Source organism: Artemia franciscana, chromosome 20 (assembly GCF_032884065.1).
Source record: "Artemia franciscana chromosome 20, ASM3288406v1, whole genome shotgun sequence".
NCBI classification, from domain to species: domain Eukaryota; kingdom Metazoa; phylum Arthropoda; class Branchiopoda; order Anostraca; family Artemiidae; genus Artemia; species Artemia franciscana.
In genome coordinates this window covers 35,243,927-35,270,059 of record NC_088882.1, presented here as the reverse complement: position 1 = coordinate 35,270,059, position 26,133 = coordinate 35,243,927, and the positions used below count along the sequence as shown (strand labels likewise).

Sequence of the window (26,133 nt, the reverse complement as noted above, 5' to 3'; positions counted from 1 at the left end):
TTTGTATTTGTTTGTTATTATTAAAATGTTCCTTTTCTATTTTTTTTTTCCAGTTGTGCTTGGTGACACTACACATTCAGTGGCAATAATCTCACCAACATCCTGGGGGCGGGTAAGGTTGGAGCCGATTTCCCCTAATCAAGTAAAAATGACAGTTAAAACTGAAAAACGAGCCATATAGTACCATAATCGAAATAATATACTAAAGAAAATTGACTCGTTTCTGCAGATGCTTGAATTTATGCAGACTTATTACGTATTACAAGGTTTTTGAAGAAACTAAATTTTGGCTGGGGGGAATGGGATCAGGGGAGGGTGTGAAATGGAGTCTGAGGTGCAGTCATCCCCCGCTGACCCATAGACAATTATGCCCCTGTGAATATTCAGTGGTGTAAATAGCTTTACTCTCAATTAAACCCATGACAAAGTGTCAAGATTCTTCTCGAATTAGTTTTCTATGCTCTTTGAAATTATTTCTAGCCTTTGAAATTATTAAGGGCCTGACACACGGAACTTTTTTCCAACCGATCTCAGCAGCTTAGTGGCCGAACCGACAGCGGTACAAAAATTAGCATTTTCTGATATTTCTGATATTCCCTTTTAACAACCTGAATGCACGTAACTTCTTTTGATACAGGTCAATATCCAAAGCTGGATCGAAAAGCTACGAGGCCTGATTGGAATTTATTTTGCGGGGCCCTCTTGATGTGTTAATTATTTACAAAAATATGCTTGCATAGAAGTTTACGTATGTAAAGGAATTTTACGTTCGTAGTGCACAATCTCTCTAGTATATGACTATCCCAATTAAATTTGAAGAACTTCGTAATAACTTTACGAGTGTCAGTTTTCTATATTATAAAGTTATACAATGCACAATAATAAGTATATGTAATTAAACTTGTATATGTAAGTAAAGTATATGCTATACAATAATAAGCACATCAATAAATATCATCCAGGAATACAAATTAAAAATAGATATGTTTTAATTATTTGAGTAATTCACAATTTATCCCTTAATTAAAAAAAAAATTGTCAAAATTGTAGTCAATTTTTTTGTTAATGTAGCTGGTAACGCGGGACCCTATTGGGGCCAATCCCCCTTATCCGGCCCTGCCAATATCCTCTAGTATTTCAACTCCCAATATCCCCTGGTCATATAGTATTTGATGCACCCCTCTTTGAGGAGTAGCTGAGGTCATATCTTTACCAGAGTTAGAAAATTCCTGATTTTTAATTACTAGTAAAAGCAAGCATACATATTATTTTGTGTGCAAATTTTTAAACCCCATGTTACTGTAAAAGTTCTTATGTAGGTAGAACCCACCAAAATTTAAAAAATGCCTACAACAACATATGGATAATGTAACCAAGGCTTTAAATTCTAACAGTTTTTGTATCTCTGCTCCAAGCAGTATTTCTTTAAATAACAACGTATTATACGCAAATCTAATTAAAAATGAATTGAATAATTAGTTTACAAAACCAATCGCTAATACCAATGAACCTGAATCAAAAAGACCTTTTTAGGATGACTGCCAAAAAAGCGAGGGAACGGTATTAACTCTTGATTTGTTTGTTCAAACAGTTCGTGATAACGAACTATAAGTAAGGAGCGATGCGACTCAATAGTAACCGACACTCTAAGAAACAAAGTTTCACTGTTTGTACCAATTTTTTAAGAACGAATCCTGAAACACGAAGAGAAAGGTATTGAGGAGGGGGAAAATCCCGTTATACACCGAATAATTTCTTGTTTTTTAATTTAATTACCGGAATAATTGGTCTAGTTTCATATTGTTTGTCTTCAGTCCGGGTTGAAAATTCTTGAAGTAAAGACTATAGGACTGTTTCGATTTTTAATTTCAGTTTTAATGGCCAGGCATTTTATGATAAGTGTTATTTTACATTTTTATATGTGCTTTGTTTGGGACGGCCCTTGGATATAACGCCGAAACATTCCTTTAGGGATTAAAAATTTAAGGATTTGTTTACCTGTTGTTGTTTGTTTGACTAAAAGACAGTTTGGTCTCCGTCGTCATTTAGAAAGGAATGAGCGACTTGAGAAAAATAGTATCAGTTTATGACGACTAAATACTGCTACCCTGATGACTTCGCGACGATTAAACAACAATAGAAATATGATCACTTCTGTGACAGTAGGCTAGAAACAAAAAAATAAAAATATGTTCTATTACAGTGGGGCCCAGAAGACACGTTTTTACTGTAAAAAATCAATGGGAAAATTTCATTAAGATTTGGTTGTGAGGGGGGACGGTTCTTTAATAGCTGGATTTTCAGTTTTCAACATAATTTAGCTAAGATTATAGAGTTTAGCTAGAAAAAAATTAGGTCAAAATTACAGGGGCTAAAAAGGTTCAAAGCAGCCCGTAGTAACCAAAAGTTTAAAAATGTGTTTCTAAGAAAAACTTCTTTTTATTTGTTCCAAAAATGGACCGACTTTAAACACGCCTTACCTTCTGAACACGATATTGTTTTTAAAACTCGTGGAATTCTAAGCACTAAAACGAAGGAATAGTTAAGTTTAACCTGATTGGATTTGCTCTTTGAAATTTTAAGCCAATTAAAAGAACAAAAAGTTTTGAGAAACAAGACGTTTTATTTGTCAACTCCCTGTTTCTTTTTTTACAATACCCAAAAATGAAAACGGACAACTAACAGAAACAATGCTCTTTGGTAAATATACCATAGAAACTAAGGAGAATGAAGGTGTTCCTTGTTGTCAAAAATTATATCAATGTTGTTTTCAATAGCCAAAGCTCCCTCCAATGTTCAAAATGCAAATTTATGTCGACAGATAAAAAGAAATTTAGCAAACCTTGGCATTACCGTGCTTACTTAACATTATAAACATTTCATGGTCATTAAAATACTACAGTCTTAAGTCCTACAGGGGTTATCCTACAGATTAGGGTAAATCCTATAGATATACAGATATCAGGGTAAGTCCTAGAGATTCAAATCCTAGAGGGGGTTAGCATCGAAAATCGTCATTCGTGGTGCATGTAAAACAAATTTTATGCTACAGTTGTGGCAGGCTCTTCTTGCATCAAGTTCTATCAGGATATGAGGGGGATTGCCGATTCCTCCATACCTTACTCTTTAAACTAAAGTTTGACTGTTTACCTAATATTTTAAGAGCAACTATTAAAACACAAGGACCGTTTAATAATAAGTATATTTAAAAGTTCTTAGACAAACTTTAGCGTAAAGATCGAGGTAATGAGAAGGGGACAAGCCCCCTCATGTACATAACAATTTCTGTTCATTTTGAGTTTCACTTATGCTCCTTACTTTTAGTTGAAAAAAACTTGTTTTTTTACTAAATTTCTGATCGTTTGTTCCTTCGTGGAAAGATCCTCCCACGCAACCCTACTCCCTCTTCTCGCCAGAAACCCCCCCCCCTTCATTATTGGTATACTTCCCAATACCCAACATTATATATAAACAATGGGCAAAGTTCCTAGCTTTTAGCCCATACCTCGACGGTTGTGAGAGGTTAAGTCATCCTCAAAGACATAGTTATTACATCTTTCGACTATGTTGAACAAAATGGCTCTCTTAAAATTTCGATAGATCGAGCTTTGGAAAAAAGAGTGTGGAACGGGGCTAGGTGCCCTCCAGTATTTTTGGTCACTTAAAAGGGCACTAGAGCTTTTCATTCCGATCAAATGAACCTATACCAATCTTCTAGGACCACTGGTTTGATTCGATTACCCCTGGAAAAGAAATAAACACGCATGTGCAATCTTACTTCTGGGAAAAAAAGCAAAATTCCTCATTCTTGCATATAGAGCTTGAAACCTCTACTGTAGGGTTCTCTGATACGCTGAATTTTCATTAAGATCCCTTGATATTTTGGGGATGTTTCTCCCCTTTTTCAAAATCGGGTAAATTTTCTCAGGCTCGTAACTTTTGATGGGTTACATTAAACTTTGTGAATTTTATATATTTTGAATAAGCATCAAAATTTGATTCTTTTGATGCATCCAGTGTTATCAAGACTCTGTTTCTTAGAGTTTTGGTTTCTATTGAGTCGTATCGTTCTTTACTTACAGTTTGTTACCACAAACCCTTTGATTATGTTTAGCCAGACAGGGTCCCAGCGGTAGCCATGACGACGGAATTAGGATCCTTCCCAAAGTGAAGGATCCTAATTACCATAATTTTTCAAGAAAGACAAACTGCTACACAGACTGCGATCAGTTTTAAAGGTGCAACCAAAGAGTATGGGTAACTTACTAGAGGGGGAAATGGAACTAGCGTCAACAAAAAGACCTTTAACACCATCCAGCATTTGGCAACACTTAGAATTTTATACCGTAACAGTAAGAATAATTCATTTAATTTATGCAGTTTGTAAAATTAGTGTTGTAATAAGTGTCTGATCTCACTTCCTTACAGAAGGACTACAAACCTTAAAAATTTCTAGTGTCGCCAAACGTCAGATGGCATAGATTGTCTTTTTAGCCGACGCTAGTGCCAGTTTCCAATTGAATAAGTTACCCATACTCTTTTAATACAACAGTAGATATTTAGTCCACTTTTATAAACAGAGTAAAAACAATCTGTAATGCCTTATAAGGGTTAGGAAAACACACAAACGGACAATTGTTTAATACTCTTATTCTATCGGGGATGTGCTTGACGATGTTGATTATTGACAAGTAGATATATAAATTATATTTGCATGTCTATTTTGATTAATGCGTCTTAGTATCAATAGCAAGGGGCTACTAACTGATTAGTGATGAAATGGCCATTAATTAAATCTCAGTGTAAAAACATAGAGTCAGAGAGTTTCGTTGTAGAAAAGTCCCGAAGCGTTATGTTCGTTTTAAATCACATTCTCAAAAAAATAACTCATCAGGTTTTTACTCAGGGAAGTGAAGGTCTCAATAATTACAAATGAAAAAAAAAAGTGTTTTTTCGAACTGACTCAAAAGTAGAAAATAATTTTTTCTCTTGAGAATCTATACATATAACTGAAACGAGGGGCCCCAACAGGGGCGTAATTTCGTCAAAAGCCGGGGCGGCAAGTTGGAGTCGATTTTCCCGAGTTAAATGCAAATGACAGTGAAAAATGAGCCTAACCATAGTTAGGCTACAAAAACATATATTTCTGTGGATGCTTGAATTATGCAGGCCATTCTTATTTTTGACAAGATTTTTTGGAGGGCGCTGAACCCCCTCGTGTCCAGGGTAATTTCTATTCGTTTTATGTTTTAATTTTTCTCTTTACTATCGGTTGAAAAGACTATTCTTATACATACTGTATTAAAAGCTGAGAAAATCTAAGAAGCAAGGCAAAAAACAGCCACAATTACCAACTGACTATTGTTGTTGCTGACAAAAATGCTTTTAGAAATGCATTAATAATACTCTAGCGTTGGGGGATTGGATGGGGGAGGAGGCTGAAACACTCGTAAACAGGGTAATTTCTATGACATATTAGCAAGAGTATAAAAAGCAAGAAGAAAAACAATCGCAATTACCAACTAGGTTATTCCTGTGGCTGTAAAATCCTAGTCTTTCCGGAGAATGTGTAATAAGGTGAACCCAAGCCAACCAACAAAATTCATTCTTGTTTAGCATCTAGATGTGACAGGTACGGTGGGATTGGTTATCTAATACAGAGAAAATTAAGACCGTGATTAAGTGAACTGATGGAACTCGAAAATCCCATGTTAAAATCGAAAATTTATATTTAAAAAGTACTCAAGTATTCATTGGCGGAAGATACCGCTTTGAATATCAGGCCGTAGCTTCTTGAAGAGGCTACAAAATGTTTGCTAGGATTTTGCTCTGTTTCCTTTAATTGCTTAGAAATGTTAGAAAATGTATCACTCTTTTTTACAAGTGTACTCTATGAAGGATATTGCTTTAAGAACAAAATCGGTACTATTATGAGCAGAAGACAATAACCTGTAAGATGATTGCAACGATTTTTCGATGTATCTTCCTTTTTCGAGCAGTCCCATAGAATGTTTTCAGCTACCTGAAATTTTTACAAGTTTTTTGCTAGAAAGAATCGTTTCAGATGCCGATAACATTTCTAGAGACCAGATTGACAAGCTGGTATAGTTAACCTGCTATTTCCACCAATGAATAAATACTATTTGAAGGGTTTTTGACAATCGACGGTCTCTAGAGAATTGAGAGACAGAAGGCTACCCTAACTTTTACTTTGAAACTCGATGTTTTCAAGTTAACTTAATCACAGACTTAAGATTAGATCAGCTTTTTTCAAATTTTTGAATTTTCTCCTCCGACTCCCTCTTTATACCAGAAATACATGCCGGGAGAATAAGTATAAGCTATGCAATATTTTAACTCAGCCGCCCAAGCTTGAAGATCTATTCGTCTAAAGCTCTATGTCGTCTTCCTGAATGCGTAAAAATGCGTAAAATTCGTCTTCCTGAATGCGTAAAAATTAAAAGCTCTATGTCGTCTTCCTGAATGCGTAAAAATGCGTAAAATTCGTCTTCCTGAATGCGTAAAAATTAAAAGCTCTATGTCGTCTTCCTGAATGCGTAAATACATATTTGATCTACTGTGCCGATTGATAAATGTTTGATTTTTCGTGTTTTACATGCGTTAATATGAAGTTGTATTGTTGGTTTATTTTTCTTTTTATTTCGTTGTTTATTTACTCCACCCATTTTTCTGTTGTTGTATGGCGGGCAATAAATAAAATTCATTTATTCATAAGGAGATATGATTACGACGTATGACCTAACGGCTTTGTATTTTTCAGCCGATGGCTTTTGGTAAGGTAGTATCTGAAAGTGAGAATGAAAGAAGAAAGAAATTGAGGGATTAGGAGTTTCTGGTGTTTGGTATTTTTTCAGGTTTATCTATAAATCAGAAATGCTTATTTTAAAGCCATTAATCACCAGTTTTTCCCCGTCGCGGATCTACCCACAGAACTGAACGACTGTTTGAATTACCCTAAATCTGTGTTAATCTATCTTAGTTCTTCCCTAAGATGGATGGAGGGAGATGGAGATCCACTATCTTGTCTAATTTATTTCCACTGTCTTGAAAATATTTCCCCTATAGTTTCTACTTTGTATTTATTTTCTAAGATGGATGATTATTTTACAATTTTCCATTTACAATTACCCATAGCTCCCAAATATTTCATCACTTCCACTAAGTGGATTATTAAAAAACCAACAGACTCAGTTGAGGCGTCAAGGTAAAGTCGAGGCATTACGAAAAAACCTGGTTCGATTTTTATCTGTAATAGCTGTTTTCAGCTCGATATCATTACATTTTCGATTAAAGACATAAGGTTTGGTTGAGTTTGAATCTTGTACTATTGAATAATCGATTATTTATTATTGAAAAAATCATTATATGATCTAAAAAAAGCATTAAATATTAATTAAAACGCAATTGCTAAAATTCACAAACTAGATATACACAAAAACTAGTTTTACATTCTTTACGAACTGCATCTCTATTTACCTTAAAGTTAAGCCAAGCTTAAACCAAACATAAACCATAAGAAACTTAAACCAAACTTTTATTCTCACTGATCATTTTAGGACGACCTTGTAAATTGTTGTTATAATAGGTGTTCTACTTATATGGGCTATTCCAAGCACTTTAAGAGAAAGTTCAAATGCCTCTCCGGGAAGTACCTGCATAATTCCCTAGCACTCCCTCAGTTATTTTTCAGTCCTTGTCCAACTGTGAAACAACTAACAGTTCTTACAATGAAACAGTGTCTGGTTCTACTCATTGTGCATCTAGTACATTGCCGGGTCTTTAAGTTGGGATATATAACTGGGTCCAAACGAAGACCTTGGGATCAAAGCTACTCTAGACCTGGAATGAGCTTTTCAGGTAATTTTGAAATTTCAGTTGAACTGAATTAATCAGAAGGAAATTGTTTCTTTGTAAGATTAGCAGATTCTTTATAATCTAAGAGAGACTAATTAATCTCTCTTTTCCTTATTGATTAATTCTTAATGTTTATTAAACATTTATTATTTATAGATTATTATAATATTAATTATAATCATAATTTATTATAAAATCTATTATAACAATAACTTATTATTTATTATCTAATCCTTCTTTTGATTGCCAAATGCGTTGTTTTAGTTTCAACAGTCAAAATTTATTCATGTTTACCTTGTGTTACTTGTGTGCCACTGCTTGAGTAGGGTTGAAGCAGGTAGTAGCGTCGAAACAAAATCATCAAAGTCATAGATAGATGGATAGATATTTTTCCCAAATTAAATAAAAATACTAGTTGTTTTAACTGAAAGTAAGGAGCGATATTAAAACTTAAAACGAACAGAAATTACTCCGTATATGAAAGGGGCCGTTCCCTCCTCAACGCCCTGCTCTGTACGCTAAAGTTTGACTCTTTCTCTCAACTCTACTTTTTAAAACAGTAAAACACTTTAGCGTAAAGAGCGGGGCATTGAGGAGGGAACAGCCCCTTTCGTATACGGAGTAATTTCTGTTCGTTTTAAGTTTTAAGGTCGCTCCTCACTTTCAGTTAAAAAAACTAGTTTTTTTTTATTTAATTTCTGAACATTTTCGAATTAATGTATGTTTTGATTTTGGCTCTCCGCACATGAATAATTAAAACTGAATTTGCACATTAATTTATTTTTTGGCTAAATGGCTTTCTCATAGTTTTGATCGGACGATTTTGATAAAAAAGGAGCAGGGGCATAGGCCTAGTTACCCTTCAATTTTTTGGTTACTTAAAAAGGCAACTAGAACTTTTAATTTTACGAACGTATTTATTAATAAAAATATATGTAATTTACGAAATAACTTACGTAACGAACTTCTTAATTCGTATGTTTTATTACGTATATGAGGGGGTTTGCCCTCTCGTCAATACCTCGCTCTTTACACTAAAGCTTAAATTTTGTCCCAATTCCTTAAGAATGACCCCTGAATGACAAAGGTCGTACAATAAATAGTGGAAATTAATAAAATTACATTAGCGTAAAGAGCATGGTATTAGGAAGAGGCGAACCCCTCATATGCGTAATAATTTCTGTTTATTTTAAGTTTTAATGCTGCTCCTTACTTTCAGTTGAAGAAACTTTTTCATATTTATTTTTTCATTGCTCTTCAAAAAAATGCTAAGAAATCCTGCGCCCCCTTCATGGAATTCTCTTCCCCGAATTAAAAATTTCTCCTTGGAAATTTCTCCCCGCATAACCCCCTCCCCTCAATCCCTTCCCCCAACCAAAAAATCCCCCTGAAAGTGTCTGTACACTTCCCAATAACCGTTACTATGTGTAAACACTGGTCAAAGTTTGTAACTTGCAACCCCTCCCATGGGGACTGTGGGGGAGTAAGTCGTCCCCAAAGACATAGTTTTTTGGTTTTTTGACTATACTGAATAAAATGGCTATCTCAGAATTTTGATTTGGTGACTTTGAGAAAACAATGAGCGTGGGAGGGGGCCTAGGTGCCCTCCAATTTTTTGGTCTCTTAAAAAGGGCACTAGAACTTATAATTTCCGTTAGAATGAGTCCTCTCGCGACATTCTAGGACCATTGGGTCGATATGATCATCCAAGGGGAAAAAAATAAATAAACACGCATCCGTGATCTGTCTTGTGGCAAAAAATACAAAATTCCACATTTTTGTAGATAGGAGCTTGAAACTTCTACATTAGGGTTCTCTGATACACTATGGTGTAACTTTTGTTAAGATTCTATGACTTTTAAGGGGGGTTCCCCCTATTTTCTAAAATTAGGCAAATTTTCTCAGGCTCGTAACTTTTGATAAGCAAGAGTAAACTTGATGAAACTTATATATTTAAAATCAGCATTAAATTACGATTTTTTTATGTTACTATTGGTATCAAAATTCCGTTTTTTAGAGTTTCGGTTACTATTGAGCCGGGTCGCTCCTTACTACAGTTTGTTACCACGAACTGTTTGAAAAAGCCTCTTTGGGCCATGGAAAAAAAACAACAAAAAACAACATCTGAACATAAAATCATAATGCATTTTAAAATAGCATATATTAATAGCAAAACATGGTCCATTACAATAGAATAACATAATAATAAAAATAAAACAAAACAAACATAATAAGACACATAATACATAAAACTAACTAACATAATGTTGTAGACATAAAACATATATTTAATGCTTTAAAGCCGCATGGGCCATGGCTGCAAAAGTAAATATAACAAACAAGGAAAAAAACTCGAACGTTCAATAATACTCCCAACACTCACCCTCCTCACCCCTTTACAAGACTATCTCTCTATGGACCATCCCCAATTTAAAATATTTTAATCTTTTTTTTGTCTAATAATCTTTCGACTAACCTTCCATTGCCGGTAAACTGCGAGGGTGCGACATCGCCCTGTTATTTCTGTTACTCCTGGTATTCCAGCACACCCTTTACTAATTTCGCTATATTTCCTAACTCCAGTAAGACCTCCAGTCTTTTAGCGTTTGGTGTGTATTCGCATTTTTTTCATTTGTGACAATAAACAAAGATTAATAAAATTAGTGCGGTTGTCAAAATTAGCATACTAATAAGTTTCTGATCTCAGTTTGTGTAAAAAAGAAAAAAAAAAACACAGTTACAGTTAAAAACACAGGGTATTTCGATCATATGTACAATGACTGTCATCAGCAGACATACATGTATTTTCAAGTATATTTGCTGATGGCATATTTGAACATATGTTCAAAATATCCAATATTATTTTACTGTTTTTTCACTGTCTAACAAAAGGATTTATCCCTACTTGAACTGTTATTTATCAGTCAGAAACCGTTTTATATCTTGGAAACATCGACCGGTGTTTTGAAGATTTGCTTTTAGAAAGCAACTTGACTCTTTATTGACTATTAGAAAGCCTGAAAAATGCCAAGAAACACCAAACCCTAGAGTTTTTTTTATGTTTTCTAAAAATAATTTCAGCTTCCACTTTTTTTCAACAGCTAGAAGTTTGACCAACATTCCATTTTGACGGGGACTCTAAGGGACCCAAATGCCTCCACATTTATCTGTGACGGTTGGTTATGCCAATTTTAGAGAAGCCTTGAAAGCGAAAAGAATTTATTTATAGCAAGATAGGACACTACGTATTTCCAATGCTAAATCTAAGTAATTTTGGTGCAAAGTACCTTCTTTTTTTTTTTTAGCTAAACACTAATAATCACAAAATAGCTATTTGATTCAATAGCCATTCAGCACTTTTTTCCATAGATAACAGTTACTGCCTTAACGGTTGCGTCTTAGCTCCTCCCCTATTAGTCTCTGAATAAAGTCCTTGGCTGCACACAAAGTTTGCAGATTTTAGTGTTTTTTTCTTTTTTCAAATTGGCATCATTTGGCATTATAAACCAACTTTTAATGAGGAATAAGAACAAACAGCGCATAAGTAAAACAGAAACTTGAGACAAACAAGACAATTCAAACTAAAAAAGCAAAAAAGTTTCTTCAAATGAAAGTAAACAATGAATGTAGAACTTAAAAAGAAGAGAGATTATCTCACAAACGGCTATAATGTATTAAAGATAGTTGTTCGGTAAAAAAAACAAAATTTTTTTCTACTTTAGTAAATGGGAAAAATAAGCCATTGAAGAAGGCCTTGACCTTACTCTCAAATCCTATCACCTAGGACAAAAAATTATAACCGAACAATTATAAGAAAAGGTTCCGTGTACATGTAATAGAAGCCATCGTAAAATATCAAGCAAGACACCATAAATCTAAGGAAATATTCCCAAGTAATCACCTCCCACAAGGGCTCCTTGAAGGAATACACACTTGCCTAAATGGGTTTGGCACATTAAATTCCTTACCCTCTCACAGTGTCGCGCCTACCATAAGATCTTTGTGGTGGTTCTAGGCGTTTAGCCCCAAGAATTTAACCCCCTCCGGAAAGTACTTCCCACAGAAAATACCACCCAACGGGAAAATACCTTCCCAAGGAAAATACCCCCGATCTATATCCCCCCAGAAAATACCGCACCGTGGAAAATAAGGCTTTCCAAATTTGAAAATTTTATTTGAGCTTTGTTTTTTTTTATTTTTAGTAGGGGAAAGGAATTTTGGTACTAATGTATTATATGCCATTCACTCAAGTTTACACTGTGTGAAACTACTTAATAAACTTTAAAAAACCAATAGATATTAACACAGAACCTGTCACAAATAGACCTATAAGATCAGCAGCGAAAAAAGCTAGGCTGGCATTAAAAACCTGTTTTTAAATCATTTTCTTTCATTTCAATGAATTGCCTCGTTTCATAACAATTTATTTATCAGTCCTGGTTGAACTTCGCTGAGGTAAGGATGCTGGGACTGTTTTGAAAAACTGTTCATTTTAGTTTTATTGATTTTATCCTCTTGTAAGTTGTTTTTTCTTATTTGTATTGCTGAAGACGGCCCTTGGACATAGGGCCGAAATATTCATTCTAATTTGTTTCCCACTGTCTTAAAAAATTCCCTATTGTTCTTCTTGTTTTTGGTGTTTGAGAACAAACCAGTTTCTTTGTTAGTTTGATTGAAAGGTGTGTAATCGATTGGTTGTTTTAGTGCATTTTTCCTGCCCCCTCAGGCAAATTTCTTACTTTTTGTAAATTTCTAACCTTTGTAAGTGACCTTAGCTAAGGCGAAAAAGTGTGTAGCCAGTATGGTTTAAGCTGTTTTTATTTTTAGCTATATTTGACGATTGATCGTCAGAAACAAGAGCAATGAATTGGTAAAAAATTTATTAGAATTGATCCTTTTTTCTATTAATCCAAAAAAATTATAGTCAATAAACCAAATCAACTTTCATCAAAACCAAATCACTTGGGCTTTAAAATCTATTTTCTATTCTAGGTAAAATAATAAGGGTTTGTGGAAAACAAGAAATAAATTAAGAGATATAGAAAAACATGTCTATTTTGGTAAATTATGCGAGAAAGAGTAGTATAGCAAGTAGCAAGATCAGGAATATTATATTAATTAAACAGGTTTTTACCGTGGATCATGGTTGCGCCTTTTTGGGCCAAGAATTAAAATGTGGGATTCTAATTATAGTTTTTAATTTATACGAAAACGCATTGGGAAACTTCCTAAGAAATCGAGATGAACTTTTCTGTTTTAAAACGAAAAAAAAAACAACAAAAAACAGTGAGATGAAGTATATAATTAATGGCTTTCTTTAAAATGTTCAAAAATTACCTTTTTTGGCTTAAAAACTTTTACCTAACTTTAGTTTCTTTTTAATTATAAGCTTTTTGCTCAAATATAAATACATTTTTATAAAAAATTTCGGGATACTTTTATAATATAAAGCTAAATTACATGCATTTGATATTATAACATAATTTAGATTTATTTGTAAATTTAATTTCATTTTTTAATTATAAACGAGGAAAATAGACAAAGCCAAATTAAATATTTTTTGGCGAAGAACTGTAAGTAAATGAAAAAAAATAAATCGCTTATGAAATCTGTCTAATGAGGTATACTAAATATAATAAATTTAATGTTAATATAATTTGATATAAAATATATTAAATTCATAAACCGTTATTACGTTCACGCAATTTAATTACTAATCCAGGATTCTTAGACCAATGTTTGTGGACTTTAACTTATTTTTTTTCTGGATTAGAAATAAGTGCACTGCATTATTAAAAAACGAAATAGAATTAACCCTTATGGTACTGAATCAAAAGTCTTAAGGTAGTTTGTATCGTTAATGAAGGAAAGGGAATAGGGTACTACAATGTCCAGACATGGCTCTGTATAACCTTAAGATCAATGAGTATGGGTCACTTATAAGAGTGGAAACTGGCCCTAGTGTCAACAAAAACTGTTGACGCCATCTAGCGTCTGACGACACTTGACATTTTTTCAATGTAATAATAAGAATAATTAATTGAATTAGTGTGATTGGTAAAGTTAGAGTAGTAATAAGCGTTTGATCTCAGCTCCTGACAGAAAAACGATTACGAAGGTTGAAAAATACCAAGTGTCGCCAGACGCTAGATGGCTTAGACAATTTTTTTGTTGACAATGGCGCCAGTTTCCACCCTTATTTGTTACCCATACTCTTTGCTTAAGATGTCGAAAGTCAAAGCTATAAATTGAGAGGAATGCCTAAGCATTTTATTATAAATGAATCACTCTAAAATATAATTGGAACAAACCCTTAAGTTCTTGATCCAAAAAGTTTTAATTTTGATCCTCGGTGTAATTAAGGTTCGTGCTTAATTGCAGTTTAATAGGGATAAAAAACAGAAATGAAACTTCTATTGCTTACGAGATTTTTCTAATAAGGTTCTAGTTTTTCAAATAGAGAAAAGCTTAATTTTGTAAAGTAAAGGGAACTGATTGTCAATTATGGCTTAATTTTTGTTTTAAAAGAAAGAAAAATAATTTTGCTTGCTTGGGAGATAATTAATTTTCCAAAAACAAAAATTCAAAAATGCAATTAGGATGCCATATTTTAGTTTTTGACTTGCACAACGGATTGATGTGTGCTTGGAATTACGGGGCCAAGGTTTCAATCCCTGCTAGATGGCGAACACAAAAAGGGACTTGTCAGCTAAATAAGTTCCCATAAAACATCTGTGGGTAGTCTATATGCCACAGATACGCCGCGAGAGCTTTTTTTTCCTGTTTATTTTGTTCTTGAGCTGAAAAAAAAATCCATTTGCTTAGCAGTCTAATCGAGATTACTAATTGTAAGTTTTAGATTCTTTCCATATTTTATTTCATTAAAAACGAAAAGAATGTATTTTGATGGCTTATAACATTTTCTAATCAGGTTTTGTATACCAAATTCCAAGATTTAAATCACCCATTTTAGTTCTTAACCTGTGCAAGCTTCGCTACTGCTCCTAAGTGCTGCCTAATAATGTAGTGCAGCTTATATTTTCGCTTTAAAAAATTGAAGCTGAAAAGAATTCATTTGCTTATGCGGGTCAATAATAAAGAAATGCAACAATTAAATTTCTTTTAATAAAGGAATATCCCCCCCCACCTCTGTACCGTAATGAAATTATTGGTACTTGTATGACTTACCCCCTACCGCCCAAGTTGTTCATGCATTGACGCTCTGTAAACCATTTTCTTTCGCTAGTTTCTTTCAACTTAGTGTGAGAAAAGACAAAGAGAACTGACAAAATATATGGGAAATACATAAGTTGGGCTAATTATTTGCTCAACTGGGGGGGGGGGAGGTAAAATATCTGGACGGTGTGAGGTCAAAAAACAATTCTTACTTCATAGTATCAGAATAATTGTAGCTAAGACATTTAGCATGTAGACCTGCTGTACTTAGACCCCTCCACCCTAATGTGCAAATATATAGCCCAAATTTGTTTCTAAAGTATTATATTTTTATCACACTTAGGTATATTTTATTAAGATTAACCTAACTTCACTTCTTGAGCGGTAGGGTGTACATTATACAAGTACCTAATTATTTTTCTATTGATTATTAATTTTAACATCTTATAGTATTCTCCTCCTTGATTGGGTCCTCCATTTTGATTTGGTCCGAATATAGGTGTTTACTCGTTGCCCTAGTGTTTGTTTTCTAGGAACAGACTTTTTAAGGTCTTTTTCTTAGGAGCACTAGACAAAAAAAAAAAAAAAAAAAAAAAAAAAAAAAAAAAAAAAAAAAAAAAAAAAAAAAAAAATGAAACCCAGAACGACGAGTTTCTTTTGCTATTCGGAACTCATTCTCTTGGTAGCACAATTTATGAGCGTGAAATCTTAAATTAGTTCAGCAAGTCTGGAAGACAGCTGAAAACCATAATTTTCGCTTTCTGTTTAAAGAGATATCTCAATAATCCTGGCCTTGCAATAAACTTAAACTTCCTGCATAATTAGGTAAACATAGACTCCCTTCATATAAACTTAATTTATAATCTATTTTTTCTTAGTCCAAATCATCTACGGAGAATAGAAAACAAATAGAAATCTCAAAATAAAAACTGATTTCCCCTTAGGATTGCTACTCCAGAGAGAAAATTGGTTTTGGATATGTATTTCGCTTTTCGTCCGTATCTTGTTCATATTCAATTGTATATTTCTCATTATCAATCCTAGATTTATTCTATGTGATCAGAAAGGGGAAATTCGTTTTCCGAGAAAGTCCTTGTTCTGTGTCATTCAGAAAAGCAAGGCTAGCTAATTTTGCATATATCTTTTTTTTGTAGACAAACTCGGTTCAATGAATAAATTAACCAGTTCAAGGGGATGAAAAAAACTTTTACAGTGCAGAGCGAATGTTTTTGCCGATAGAAACTTAAAGTCCAAAAGTCTGTATTTTGATAGCAATTGCATACATCAGCGTATTTAACTTTTTATGATTAGGATTATTTTTATATTTTTACTAATACGTACAATTCATCAAACTTACAGCTTTCCCTTCTGGACGCCCCGCTCTTTACGCTAAAGTTTGAGCGAACAGATGCGAGCCTTTCATATGCGAAGTAATTTCTGTTCGTTTTAAGTTTTAATGTCGCTCTTTACTTTCGGTTAAAATTTTTTTTATATTTAATATTAAAGAAAGATGAACTATTCTAGGTGCAATATCATTTGCAGTTGACTTTATAAATAGGAATAAGGCCATTGTAGAGGACGGTATGCTGATGCTAACAGTTGCCGAGACTTATGGGGAAGAAGAAGAGTCTATTCGACAAACAGCAAGATTGTGGAGAGATAATATTACTGCTATTATTGGCCCTCAAGAGACTTGTGTTCACGAAGCAAAGCTTGCAGCCTCTTTCAATTTACCGATGATATCTTACGTAAGTTACGTAACTATCTTACGTAAATTCTTGTTTGTTTTCTATTGTACCTTAAACTAAAAATATTATGTCGGTTTTTCGGTACGAAACTGGGACTCTGGTTCTGTCAGCAGGTTTAAATTTCGGGTTCCGATTTATTCTGCTCATAAAATTCATTCCAGCCCCTCCCCCTTGAAAGTTCCCCCTGGAAAATTCTCCCCAAATGACAAAATGGGCAAAGGGAAATTATGGCAAATAAATTAAAAAAAAAACGATGAAAATGTATAATTGTACAGCATCTATTATAAAGGAGGGGTGGTTGGTCATTTAAGGGCGAAGGGGGAACACCAGGTGCCTTAACAAGCGCATTTCAATTCCGAAATTATCTAAATCTCCAAGACCCTTTGCATATATATTGGAAAAGGTATAAAAGGGGGTGGGGGTAGGGAATTGATCTTTCATCTGTCTTCATTTGGCTAAGCCTTCATTTGGCCAAACTAATCTGCATTATATTTCATAAAATTGTATCAATTATGTGTAATTACGCTTCAGCTATTAGGGGCGAATCATTTTGCAGGTGGGGGAAGGGCAGACGTCTCAAATAGTATATTTGAACTATAAAATATCCTAATTCTCATTGAGTATTCAGATAAATATGGAATTGGTTCATTTGGCCAAACTAATCTGCATTATATTTCATAAAATTGTATCAATTATGTGTAAGTACGCATCAGCTATTAGGGGCGAATCATTTTGCAGGTGGGGGAAGGGCAGACGTCTCAAATAGTATATTTTAACTATAAAATATCCTAATTCTCATTGAATATTCATATAAATATGGAATTGGTTCTTGGGAGGGGGGAGAGGTAGAAATTGATAAGCAATCCCTCATGTCCGGGAATATTTCTGGTTTATGCCTTTATTATGAAAATGAAAAGTAACATTAAACCCTAAAACAAACAGAACTTAATCTGTATAGGAGGGGTACTCCCCTTCTGCAACCACCCTTGCGGTAGTATAAACTTTGGAGGATGGTTATACGATCGGATATTAAGAGCTTTAGTACCTTTTTATAAGTCAAAAGTGATTGAAGAGCAACTAGCTCCTGTCCTTGCGTCTTCTCTGATATCTGGTCCTTTTGTAACTCCTTAGGACATCCGATCAACAATTAGAGGTGCCCTTTTTGTTCAGAATAATTGAAAAAATCAATGCATTTGCCTCCAAAGTTGCCATCCCACTGAACCACTAAGACAAGGGCCGTAAATTAGGCGAACTAAGATAATATTTATTTAAAAACAGCGGCTATCACAAGCCCAAAAGGATCGAATTCGCACTTTAGTGTCAGTAAGAGATCATAAAATTACAATCAATAAAAAGTCAAACGATAAAAAACTCGTAAAGTTAAAAATTTACCAAAAACTGTCAGATGTATTTTAGAGTGGAAAAGAGGGAATTTGAAAAAGGGGAAAAAGGGGAGTTCAGTGACTTGAAGCTTTCAGGGACTCTTGGGAAAAAATCATCACATTTTCGCTATGGGAACGAGGAGGGGGTTAGGAGCCCGAAAAGAAGCCAAAAAAATTATTTCCTGATAAATCTGAAATTTATAGCCGTTAGTCCTTTGAATCGAAAAGGATTCAAGGACTTGTGTCTAGTAAGTTTGCCTTTGGGGTTGAGATTACCCCCATAGCCCAATACCCGAACCTCTGCTATGATAACTCGACCCCAGAAGTACATAAAAAAATGTAAAAATAAATACTATAGCAGATTCTACATCACATATTCTTCTTATATTTTGAAATATTGGTAAATTATTCCAAAATTCTGTCTTTTATTTATTCCTTTTATTTGTGATTTATTTAAAAACAAATTTCCACAAGATAAGTTTTTCAGAGAAAATTAAAGCGCTCCGTTAAGCCAATAGTGAGCAAAAACAACTACCACAAATGTAAAACTGCGACAAATCACTATCAATAAATAAATGAAACTAAAAAAAAACAGAAATTGCCATAAATAGCCGGGTGAAACTAAAAAAGAGCTAAAATTAACATGAGTAGGGCTGATAACCCCAATGTCCGCTTGTGTCCACAATTTCCGCTTTATTAAAAAAAAAACAAAAAAAAAAACAAATGACCATTGATTGCCAGTTTAAATGACATAGAGTGACATTTCTTCCTTAAGGTTTTGATAATTTTTTATTTATGAAAGCAAGGAAGTGAAAACATTTCAAACGTGTTTTGTTTTCAGTAAAGGCAAAAAGTCCCCCCTTTTCAAATTCCCCCTTTTTGGCTCTAAAATATATCTGTAAAAGTGACACTTCGCATAAATTACGGCCCTTATCTTAGGGGTTCAGGAGGCTGTGTAATCCTTGGATGCAAATGTATTAATATTTTCAATTGTTCTGAACAAAAAGGGCACTTCTATGTGTTGATCAGCTATCCTAAGGGGTTGCAAAAAGACCAGATATCAAGGAAGACTCTGGGACAGGAGCTAGTTACTTTTCAATAACTTTTAACTTAAAAAAAAGGTACTAAAACTCCTCATTTCCATATTTTGTTTTCAATAATTTCCGGACATTTTGAAAAAAAATAATTATAAAACATTTATAGAAGAATTTACAGATGATCAAAAATTATGATAAAATGATAAAATAAATGATAAAAAATATGATAAACAAACGTTTACACAAGAACAGTCTGATTTCTATGATGGTTTCAAATTCATAAAACATACCGGCGTTAAAGTTCTACAGAGTTCTTTAAAGACGAATTTCTTTCAATTTTCTATTTTCTTTGAAAGATAGAAAGCAAGCCTGAAAAATTAGCAAGCAAATCAGGAAGCTCAATTTAACAACATTTAATGCCAGGCAGTAAGTATCAAACCAAAGAATTACTGTTTAAAACAAAACAGACAACTTAATACACATCTAAGGCTCCCCTATCTAAGTGCCGAGACTGAGCACTAATGTCAGCGAAGGCAGATAGAAAGTCGTCACCCGTTGATATACATTTGTTGGCATGGGATAACTCGAGATGACATGAACGATAACAGACTGTTTTGTTCTTGGCTCATCACCGTAAAGAATATATCATTAATATAAATATATAGCGGAATTGTGCCTTGTGGCACCCCAAAGCCAACCTTAGAAGGTGAATGAAAAAGGGGATATAACATTTAGAATCAAACCAAGCACTACAATCTCTGTTATTTCATTGTGAGATAATTTAAAGAATAGAATTTGATGGGTCAAAGAGTCAAAAGCTTTTCGGGCGTAAAAAAAAATAGCGGTAAGAATTGGAAGAGAATCAAGAACTAGATTTTAAAAATTATAAACAGTGGCACAAGCACACTGAGTCGAATAATTTCCTCAGATGCCAAGTGGAAAGTCGATAAGAAATCCTTTACCTCTAAAAAAGAAAGTAGACGATAAAGCATAGTCTTTTTAAAAATTTTGCTGAATACAAGCGTAAAAAGGCATCAAAATATAATTAGCCGGATTACTCCAACCTCCGTCTTTACTTAAAAAAAGAATCACTCGAGCTCACTTAAGTGAACTGGAAAAAATTCTATTCTCGTGAGATAGATTTACAGGTCTTCTAAAAGAAGAGATAATTGAAGGAAGAACGAAGAATTCGTTCCCTTACAGTCAGGTGGCTGACGTAAAATAAACGTGTAACATAATGTATGAAATCAAGAAATGAAATAATAAATGAAAAGAAAAAAATCAAATAGGGTAAAAAACGAGGATTTTATCAGCCAGTAGCAAAATATGAAGACGAAAATCAAGCAAATATTTCGACAAGGACCTCCACCAAGACGTCCTCAGTGCTCAAAAAGAGAGAAAAAAACAAAAAATACAACAAAAAATCTAACCTTCTGAAGTGAATTCTGTAACAGGAGAAAAGGCACAAAAAACAACCTGATATCAATGACCTTGTCAATGACTTTTTCATTGATATCAATGATATCAATGGTCTTTTTCTCCTCTTGCAGAGTTCACTTCAGAAGGTTAGATTTTTTTTTTTTTTTTTGATCACTGAGGATGACCTGGCGAAGGTCCTTGTCAAAATACTTGCTTGATTTTTGTTTTCATGTTCTGGTTTTTTAACCTATTTGGTTCTTTTCTTTTCGTTTATTATTTCCATCCTTGGTTTCATACGTCATGTACAGCCATTATGGTCTCAGAACATATTTGTGTAACATAACCACTTATTTTAAAGATTCATTTAATCAATTTTATTCACTTGATGTTTGATAAAATTTTGTACATTGCAGAAAGTATTCTGGAGGAGAGACCAGCGGGTCCTTGTGTAGATGAAGCGAGGGGGCTGCACGGTGCCTCAATAAGTGCTTTTTTACACCCGAATTTTTTAGCTTCCCACAAACATCCGTATAAATGTATATGTGGATCTGTGGAGATTAGGTATAAATGAATCTCCAACCTCCCTTCATTCAGATTAAGCCTGAATATGGATATTGTGGGACTAAGGATTAGATTCATACACTTACCTGTTCAAAAGGGTAAGATGTGGAGGGGCATCTTGAGGGTTATCAGGGAATTTCACAAGAGGGGGAGGGAATTGCAGCAAAGAGCCGTTATTTCTTATTAACGTTTCAATGAAATATCAGGATTCATGTTCATTTTTAAATATTAAACAGCTGTAGCAGCAAACAGTAAGTAAGGAGAATCTTGCGCTTACAGTAACCAGAACTGAAAAAAGAATTTTCGATAGCAATATGTGCATTAAAAGAATCGATTTATAAAATTAAAGACTTATAAAAAAAGAATTGCTGGGATATAAAATTTGTAATATTTAAAATAACTCAACAAAAATTATGATCCTGGGAAAAAATTGCTCTATTTACGAAAGAAGGGGGAACATTTTAAAACCGTTTTCTTTCATTTGCGAATTTAACGCAAATCTTGCGCTGCTGCGAATGTAAGGAGAATCTTACGCTTACAGTAACCAGAACTTAAAAAAGAATTTTCGATAGCAATATGTGTATTAAAAGAATCAATTTGTAAAATTAAAGACTTATAAAAAAATTGCAGGGATATAAAATTTGTTATGTTTAAAATTACTCAACAAAAATTATGATCCTGGGGAAAATTGCTCTATTTACGAAAAAAGGGGGAACATTTTAAAACCGTTTTCTTTCATTTGCGAATTTAACTCAGGTTCATATTCATCCTGGCCAATCTTCTTCCGTTAATTTTTTTATTGCTTTAGCCATTTTTTCTCCTTAAACGAAATTAAGTACCAGACAAATTGTTTCAAAACCTTCAGACGAACTTTTACATCATTTTCACTATAGCCTACATCATGAAGCACTGGGGGTTCTTGAATGAATTTTGTATGACAGTAAGGGGTGACATATAAATTTAAAACACACATAATTTATTTTGCTTATGTGGTGGCTCCTTCCTCCCCAATCCCCCTTTCTTTACGCTAAGGCTTGACTTTTTGTCCCAATTTCTTCGGAAGAGCTGTTCATACTCAAGGGCCGTTAAACAGGAACAGGAACAGCATTATAAAACGTTGGCGTAAACAGTGATAGGGATAGGGAGGGGATAGTGATAGGGATAGGAAAGTGATAAGTTGAGGATGGGAGCATCTCCCATATACGCAATAACTTCTGTTCACTTTGATTCGTAATGGTACTCTTTACTTTCACCTGAAAAAAGTTTTCTTATTTAGTCAAATTACTAGTCAATTTGTTTAGTCATTTCCGAAATTATTAATCATACTGCTCAATAATTTTCCGAGGTAACGAAAAGAAGCTATGATAGAACTTTACCAAATAAGTCACAACTTTTTAAATATGCTCATTTCATTGTAAAATCTTATCCCTTTTCCACTCTATAAATTTCAAGGACAAAAAGTGAACGTTAGTTTTTTCATGTATTGCAATATGTTATTTTTAAGGAAGATAAATTATGACCTAAGAGTTCCATTTCCTTTTGTGTCACTAGGAAATATATTGGACCCTAAAGGGTATAATGGGAAACTATTTCCCGAGGCAATAAATAGCGACGGTGACCTTTCGTAAAAACGAAATAATATAAGGGTCTATTAAAATTCACCCTTATGAGGTCTGTTCTTAGTGGCCTTGCAGATTGGCATCACTTTATGACAAGCTATGCACCGTTACTATATTTTTGGCAATTATTCTCTGTAGGTACATAATGATAGTGCTGCTGTCATAATAATTAGTGATGATAGTATAGTAACGGTAATATAACGGTATAGTAACCGTTATAGTAACCGTTAACCGTTAATAGTATAGTAACGGTAATATAATGATAGTGCTGCTGTCATAATAATTAGTGATGATAGTATAGTAACGGTAATATAACGGTATAGTAACCGTTATAGTAACCGTTAACCGTTAATAGTATAGTAACGGTAATATAATGATAGTGCTGCTGTCATAATAATTAGTGATGATAGTATAGTAACGGTAATATAACGGTATAGTAACCGTTATAGTAACCGTTAACCGTTAATAGTATAGTAACGGTAATATAATGATAGTGCTGCTGTCATAATAATTAGTGATGATAGTATAGTAACGGTAATATAACGGTATAGTAATCGTTATAGTAACCGTTAACCGTTAATAGTATAGTAACGGTAATATAATGATAGTGCTGCTGTCATAATAATTAGTGATGATAGTATAGTAACGGTAATATAACGGTATAGTAACCGTTATAGTAACCGTTAACCGTTAATAGTATAGTAACGGTAATATAATGATAGTGCTGCTGTCATAATTTGTAGATAATAATGCTCAGAAACTTTCGATGCCTCTCTCACTCTTCATCTCTCTATTTCCATTTCTGTCCCTGCCTCTCTCTCTCTCTCTCTCTCTCTCTCTCTCTCTCTCTCTATCTCTCTCTCTCTCCCTCTCTCTCTCTCTATATATATATCTCTCTCTCTCTATCTCTCTCTCTCTCTCTCTCTCTCTCTCTCTCTCTCTCTCTCTCTCTCTCTCTCTCTCTCTCTCTCTCTCTCTCTCTCTCTCTCTCTCTCTTTCCATTCTCTTTCAATTTCTCGGTCGCTTTCTTTTTTTTTTTCAAAAATTTGTTACGTTTGTGTTAGTTCTCCATTTACTGTTGAAAGGTCTATTCGGTAGATTAGGTATTTTAAGGTGAAAATAGTAATTTTCTCTCTCTCTCTCTCTCTCTCTCTCTCTCTCTCTCTCTCTCTCTCTCTCTCTCTTTCCCTTATCTTTCAATTTCTCGGTCGCTTTCTTTTTTTAGCAAAAATTTGTTACATTTGTGTTAGTTCTCCATTTACTGTTGAAAGGTCTATTCGGTAGATTAGGTATTTTAAGGTGAAAATAGTAATTTATAACAATAAATATTTTGTCTCTTGTTTCTTCTGCTTCTCCGACGTTCTCCCTCGTTCAGTAATTCCCTTATTTTCAGTACTGTACCAACTACAAAACTTCTAACGAGAATGATTTCCCCATTTTTTCCTGGACCTCTTTAAAATTAAGTCTCCCTTTTTCTGTTTCTTTCTGCTTCTCAATTTGTCTCCCTGCCTCAGTAATCCCTTTATTTTCAGTACTGCACCAATTACGAAACTTCCAACAAGAAAGATTTCCCCACTTTTGCCCGGACACGTCCCCCAGATACTCAAATTTCGAAGAGCGTAGCCTCTGTGCTTTTGAATTTCAACTGGACCAAAATAGCGTTTTTGTATAATGACAATGATGATTCGCTTTACAAAGAGGTAAGAACTATTTTTAGACCTAACAGTGACGCATTAGCCGTGTTCTACTTTCATATAAGGTATCTTACAGTGAAAATTCAGTAGCAAAGGTTTTAAGCATATCCGAGGTAGTTAAGAAAAACAAACTCTTTTGTCCCCTCAACACATCTTAGGTCTAGCCATACCTGAAAACTATGAATTTTGTTTCTTATGGTTGTTTCAAATCTATAAAGAATTTTAGGCAGCACTAAATTTTTGTCATTGTTGCCAAGTTGAACTATGAAAATAAACATTCAAGAAACTATTTAGCTTAACTGACAATGCTTTAAGTCCTAAAACTCAAATATTAACAGTACGCTGGTTCCCAAAGGTCATTATACCTTCAAACAAAAAGCTAAACTTTTTTCTAGTCGTTTGTTGCCATATGCTTTCCCTTATTCCTTTATCGTTCCTTTACACATTGCGGAAATCCATACGGAAATCCGTCCGTATCTTTTCGAACGATGGCCGAGAAAACGCTACGTTTTAACGCAGCATTTTCGAATAAATGGATCAGCGTGACCTTACTTTGAAAGCTGTTGAGCAATAGAGGGCCAATGACACCATTTTACTTGGTTCTCTTATAGCCTGGGTGAGCAGTATCATACAAGCTGGGGTAGCCCTGAACTAATGCTATAAGATCATGAAGTTTTTGATGATCCATAGTCATGGTTTTATTCATTTAACAAGAGCTAAGAGCTCATATGGTACTTGTGACGATGCAAGAAGAGCTAAGAGCCAAGAGCTCATATGGTATGAGCTCTAACAAAATTCTAAGAATCAATAGATTGCTTTAAAAGGAAAATCAGAGGGTTAATGCCGATTGAGATTTAAAGTAAGAGCTCTGAATCACGAGGTCCTTCTAAATATCAAAATTCATTAAGATCCGATGACCCACTCGTAAGTTATAAATACCTCATTTTTCCTAATTTTCCCTCTCCCTTTAGCCCCCCAGATGGTCGAATCTGGGAAAACGACTTTATTAAGTCAATGTGTGCAGCTCCCTGACACGCCTACCAATTTTCATCGTCTTAGCACGTCCAGAAGCACCAAACTCGCCAAATCACTGAACCCCTCCCCTCAACTCCCCCAAAGAGAGCGGATCCGTTCCAGTTATGTCGATCATGTATGTAGGACTTGTGCTTATTCTATCCACCAGGCTTCATCCCGATTCCTCCACTCCAAGCGTTTTCCAAGATTTCCCCCTCCAACTCCCCCCAATGTCAACAGATCTGGCCGGGATTTGAAATAAGAGCTCTGAGACATGAATTCCTTCTAAATATCAAATTTCATTAAGATCTGGTCACCCGTTCTGTTAAAAGTTAAAAATACCTCAATTTTTCTAATTTTTTCAAATTAACACCCCCCAGCACCTCCAAAGACAACGGATCCGTTCCAATTATGTCAATCACGTATCTAGAACGTGTGTTTATTCTTCCCATCAAGTTTCATCCCGATCTCTCCACTCTCAGCGTTTTCCAAGATTTCTGTTTCCCTCCTCCAACCCCTTTTGTCCCCGGATCCAATTCGAGTCGAAAATGGAGCATCAGAGACATAAGATCCTTCTATATATATATATATATATATATATATATATA

At 34.2% G+C, this 26,133-nt stretch overlaps 1 protein-coding gene across 1 annotated transcript in view; it reads left to right on the top strand.

Moving 5' to 3' along the window:
• Window positions 1-7,699: 7,699 nt before the first annotated feature.
• LOC136040059 (guanylate cyclase 32E-like) overlaps window positions 7,700-26,133 on the top strand; it is a 283,260-nt gene continuing 264,826 nt past the window's right edge. The window contains exons 1-3 of the mRNA XM_065724125.1: window positions 7,700-7,878; window positions 16,576-16,799; window positions 24,350-24,517. Of these exons, the coding sequence (XP_065580197.1) occupies window positions 7,749-7,878; window positions 16,576-16,799; window positions 24,350-24,517 (522 nt within the window). The 5' untranslated portion in view covers window positions 7,700-7,748. The remainder of the gene's footprint in view (window positions 7,879-16,575; window positions 16,800-24,349; window positions 24,518-26,133) is intronic.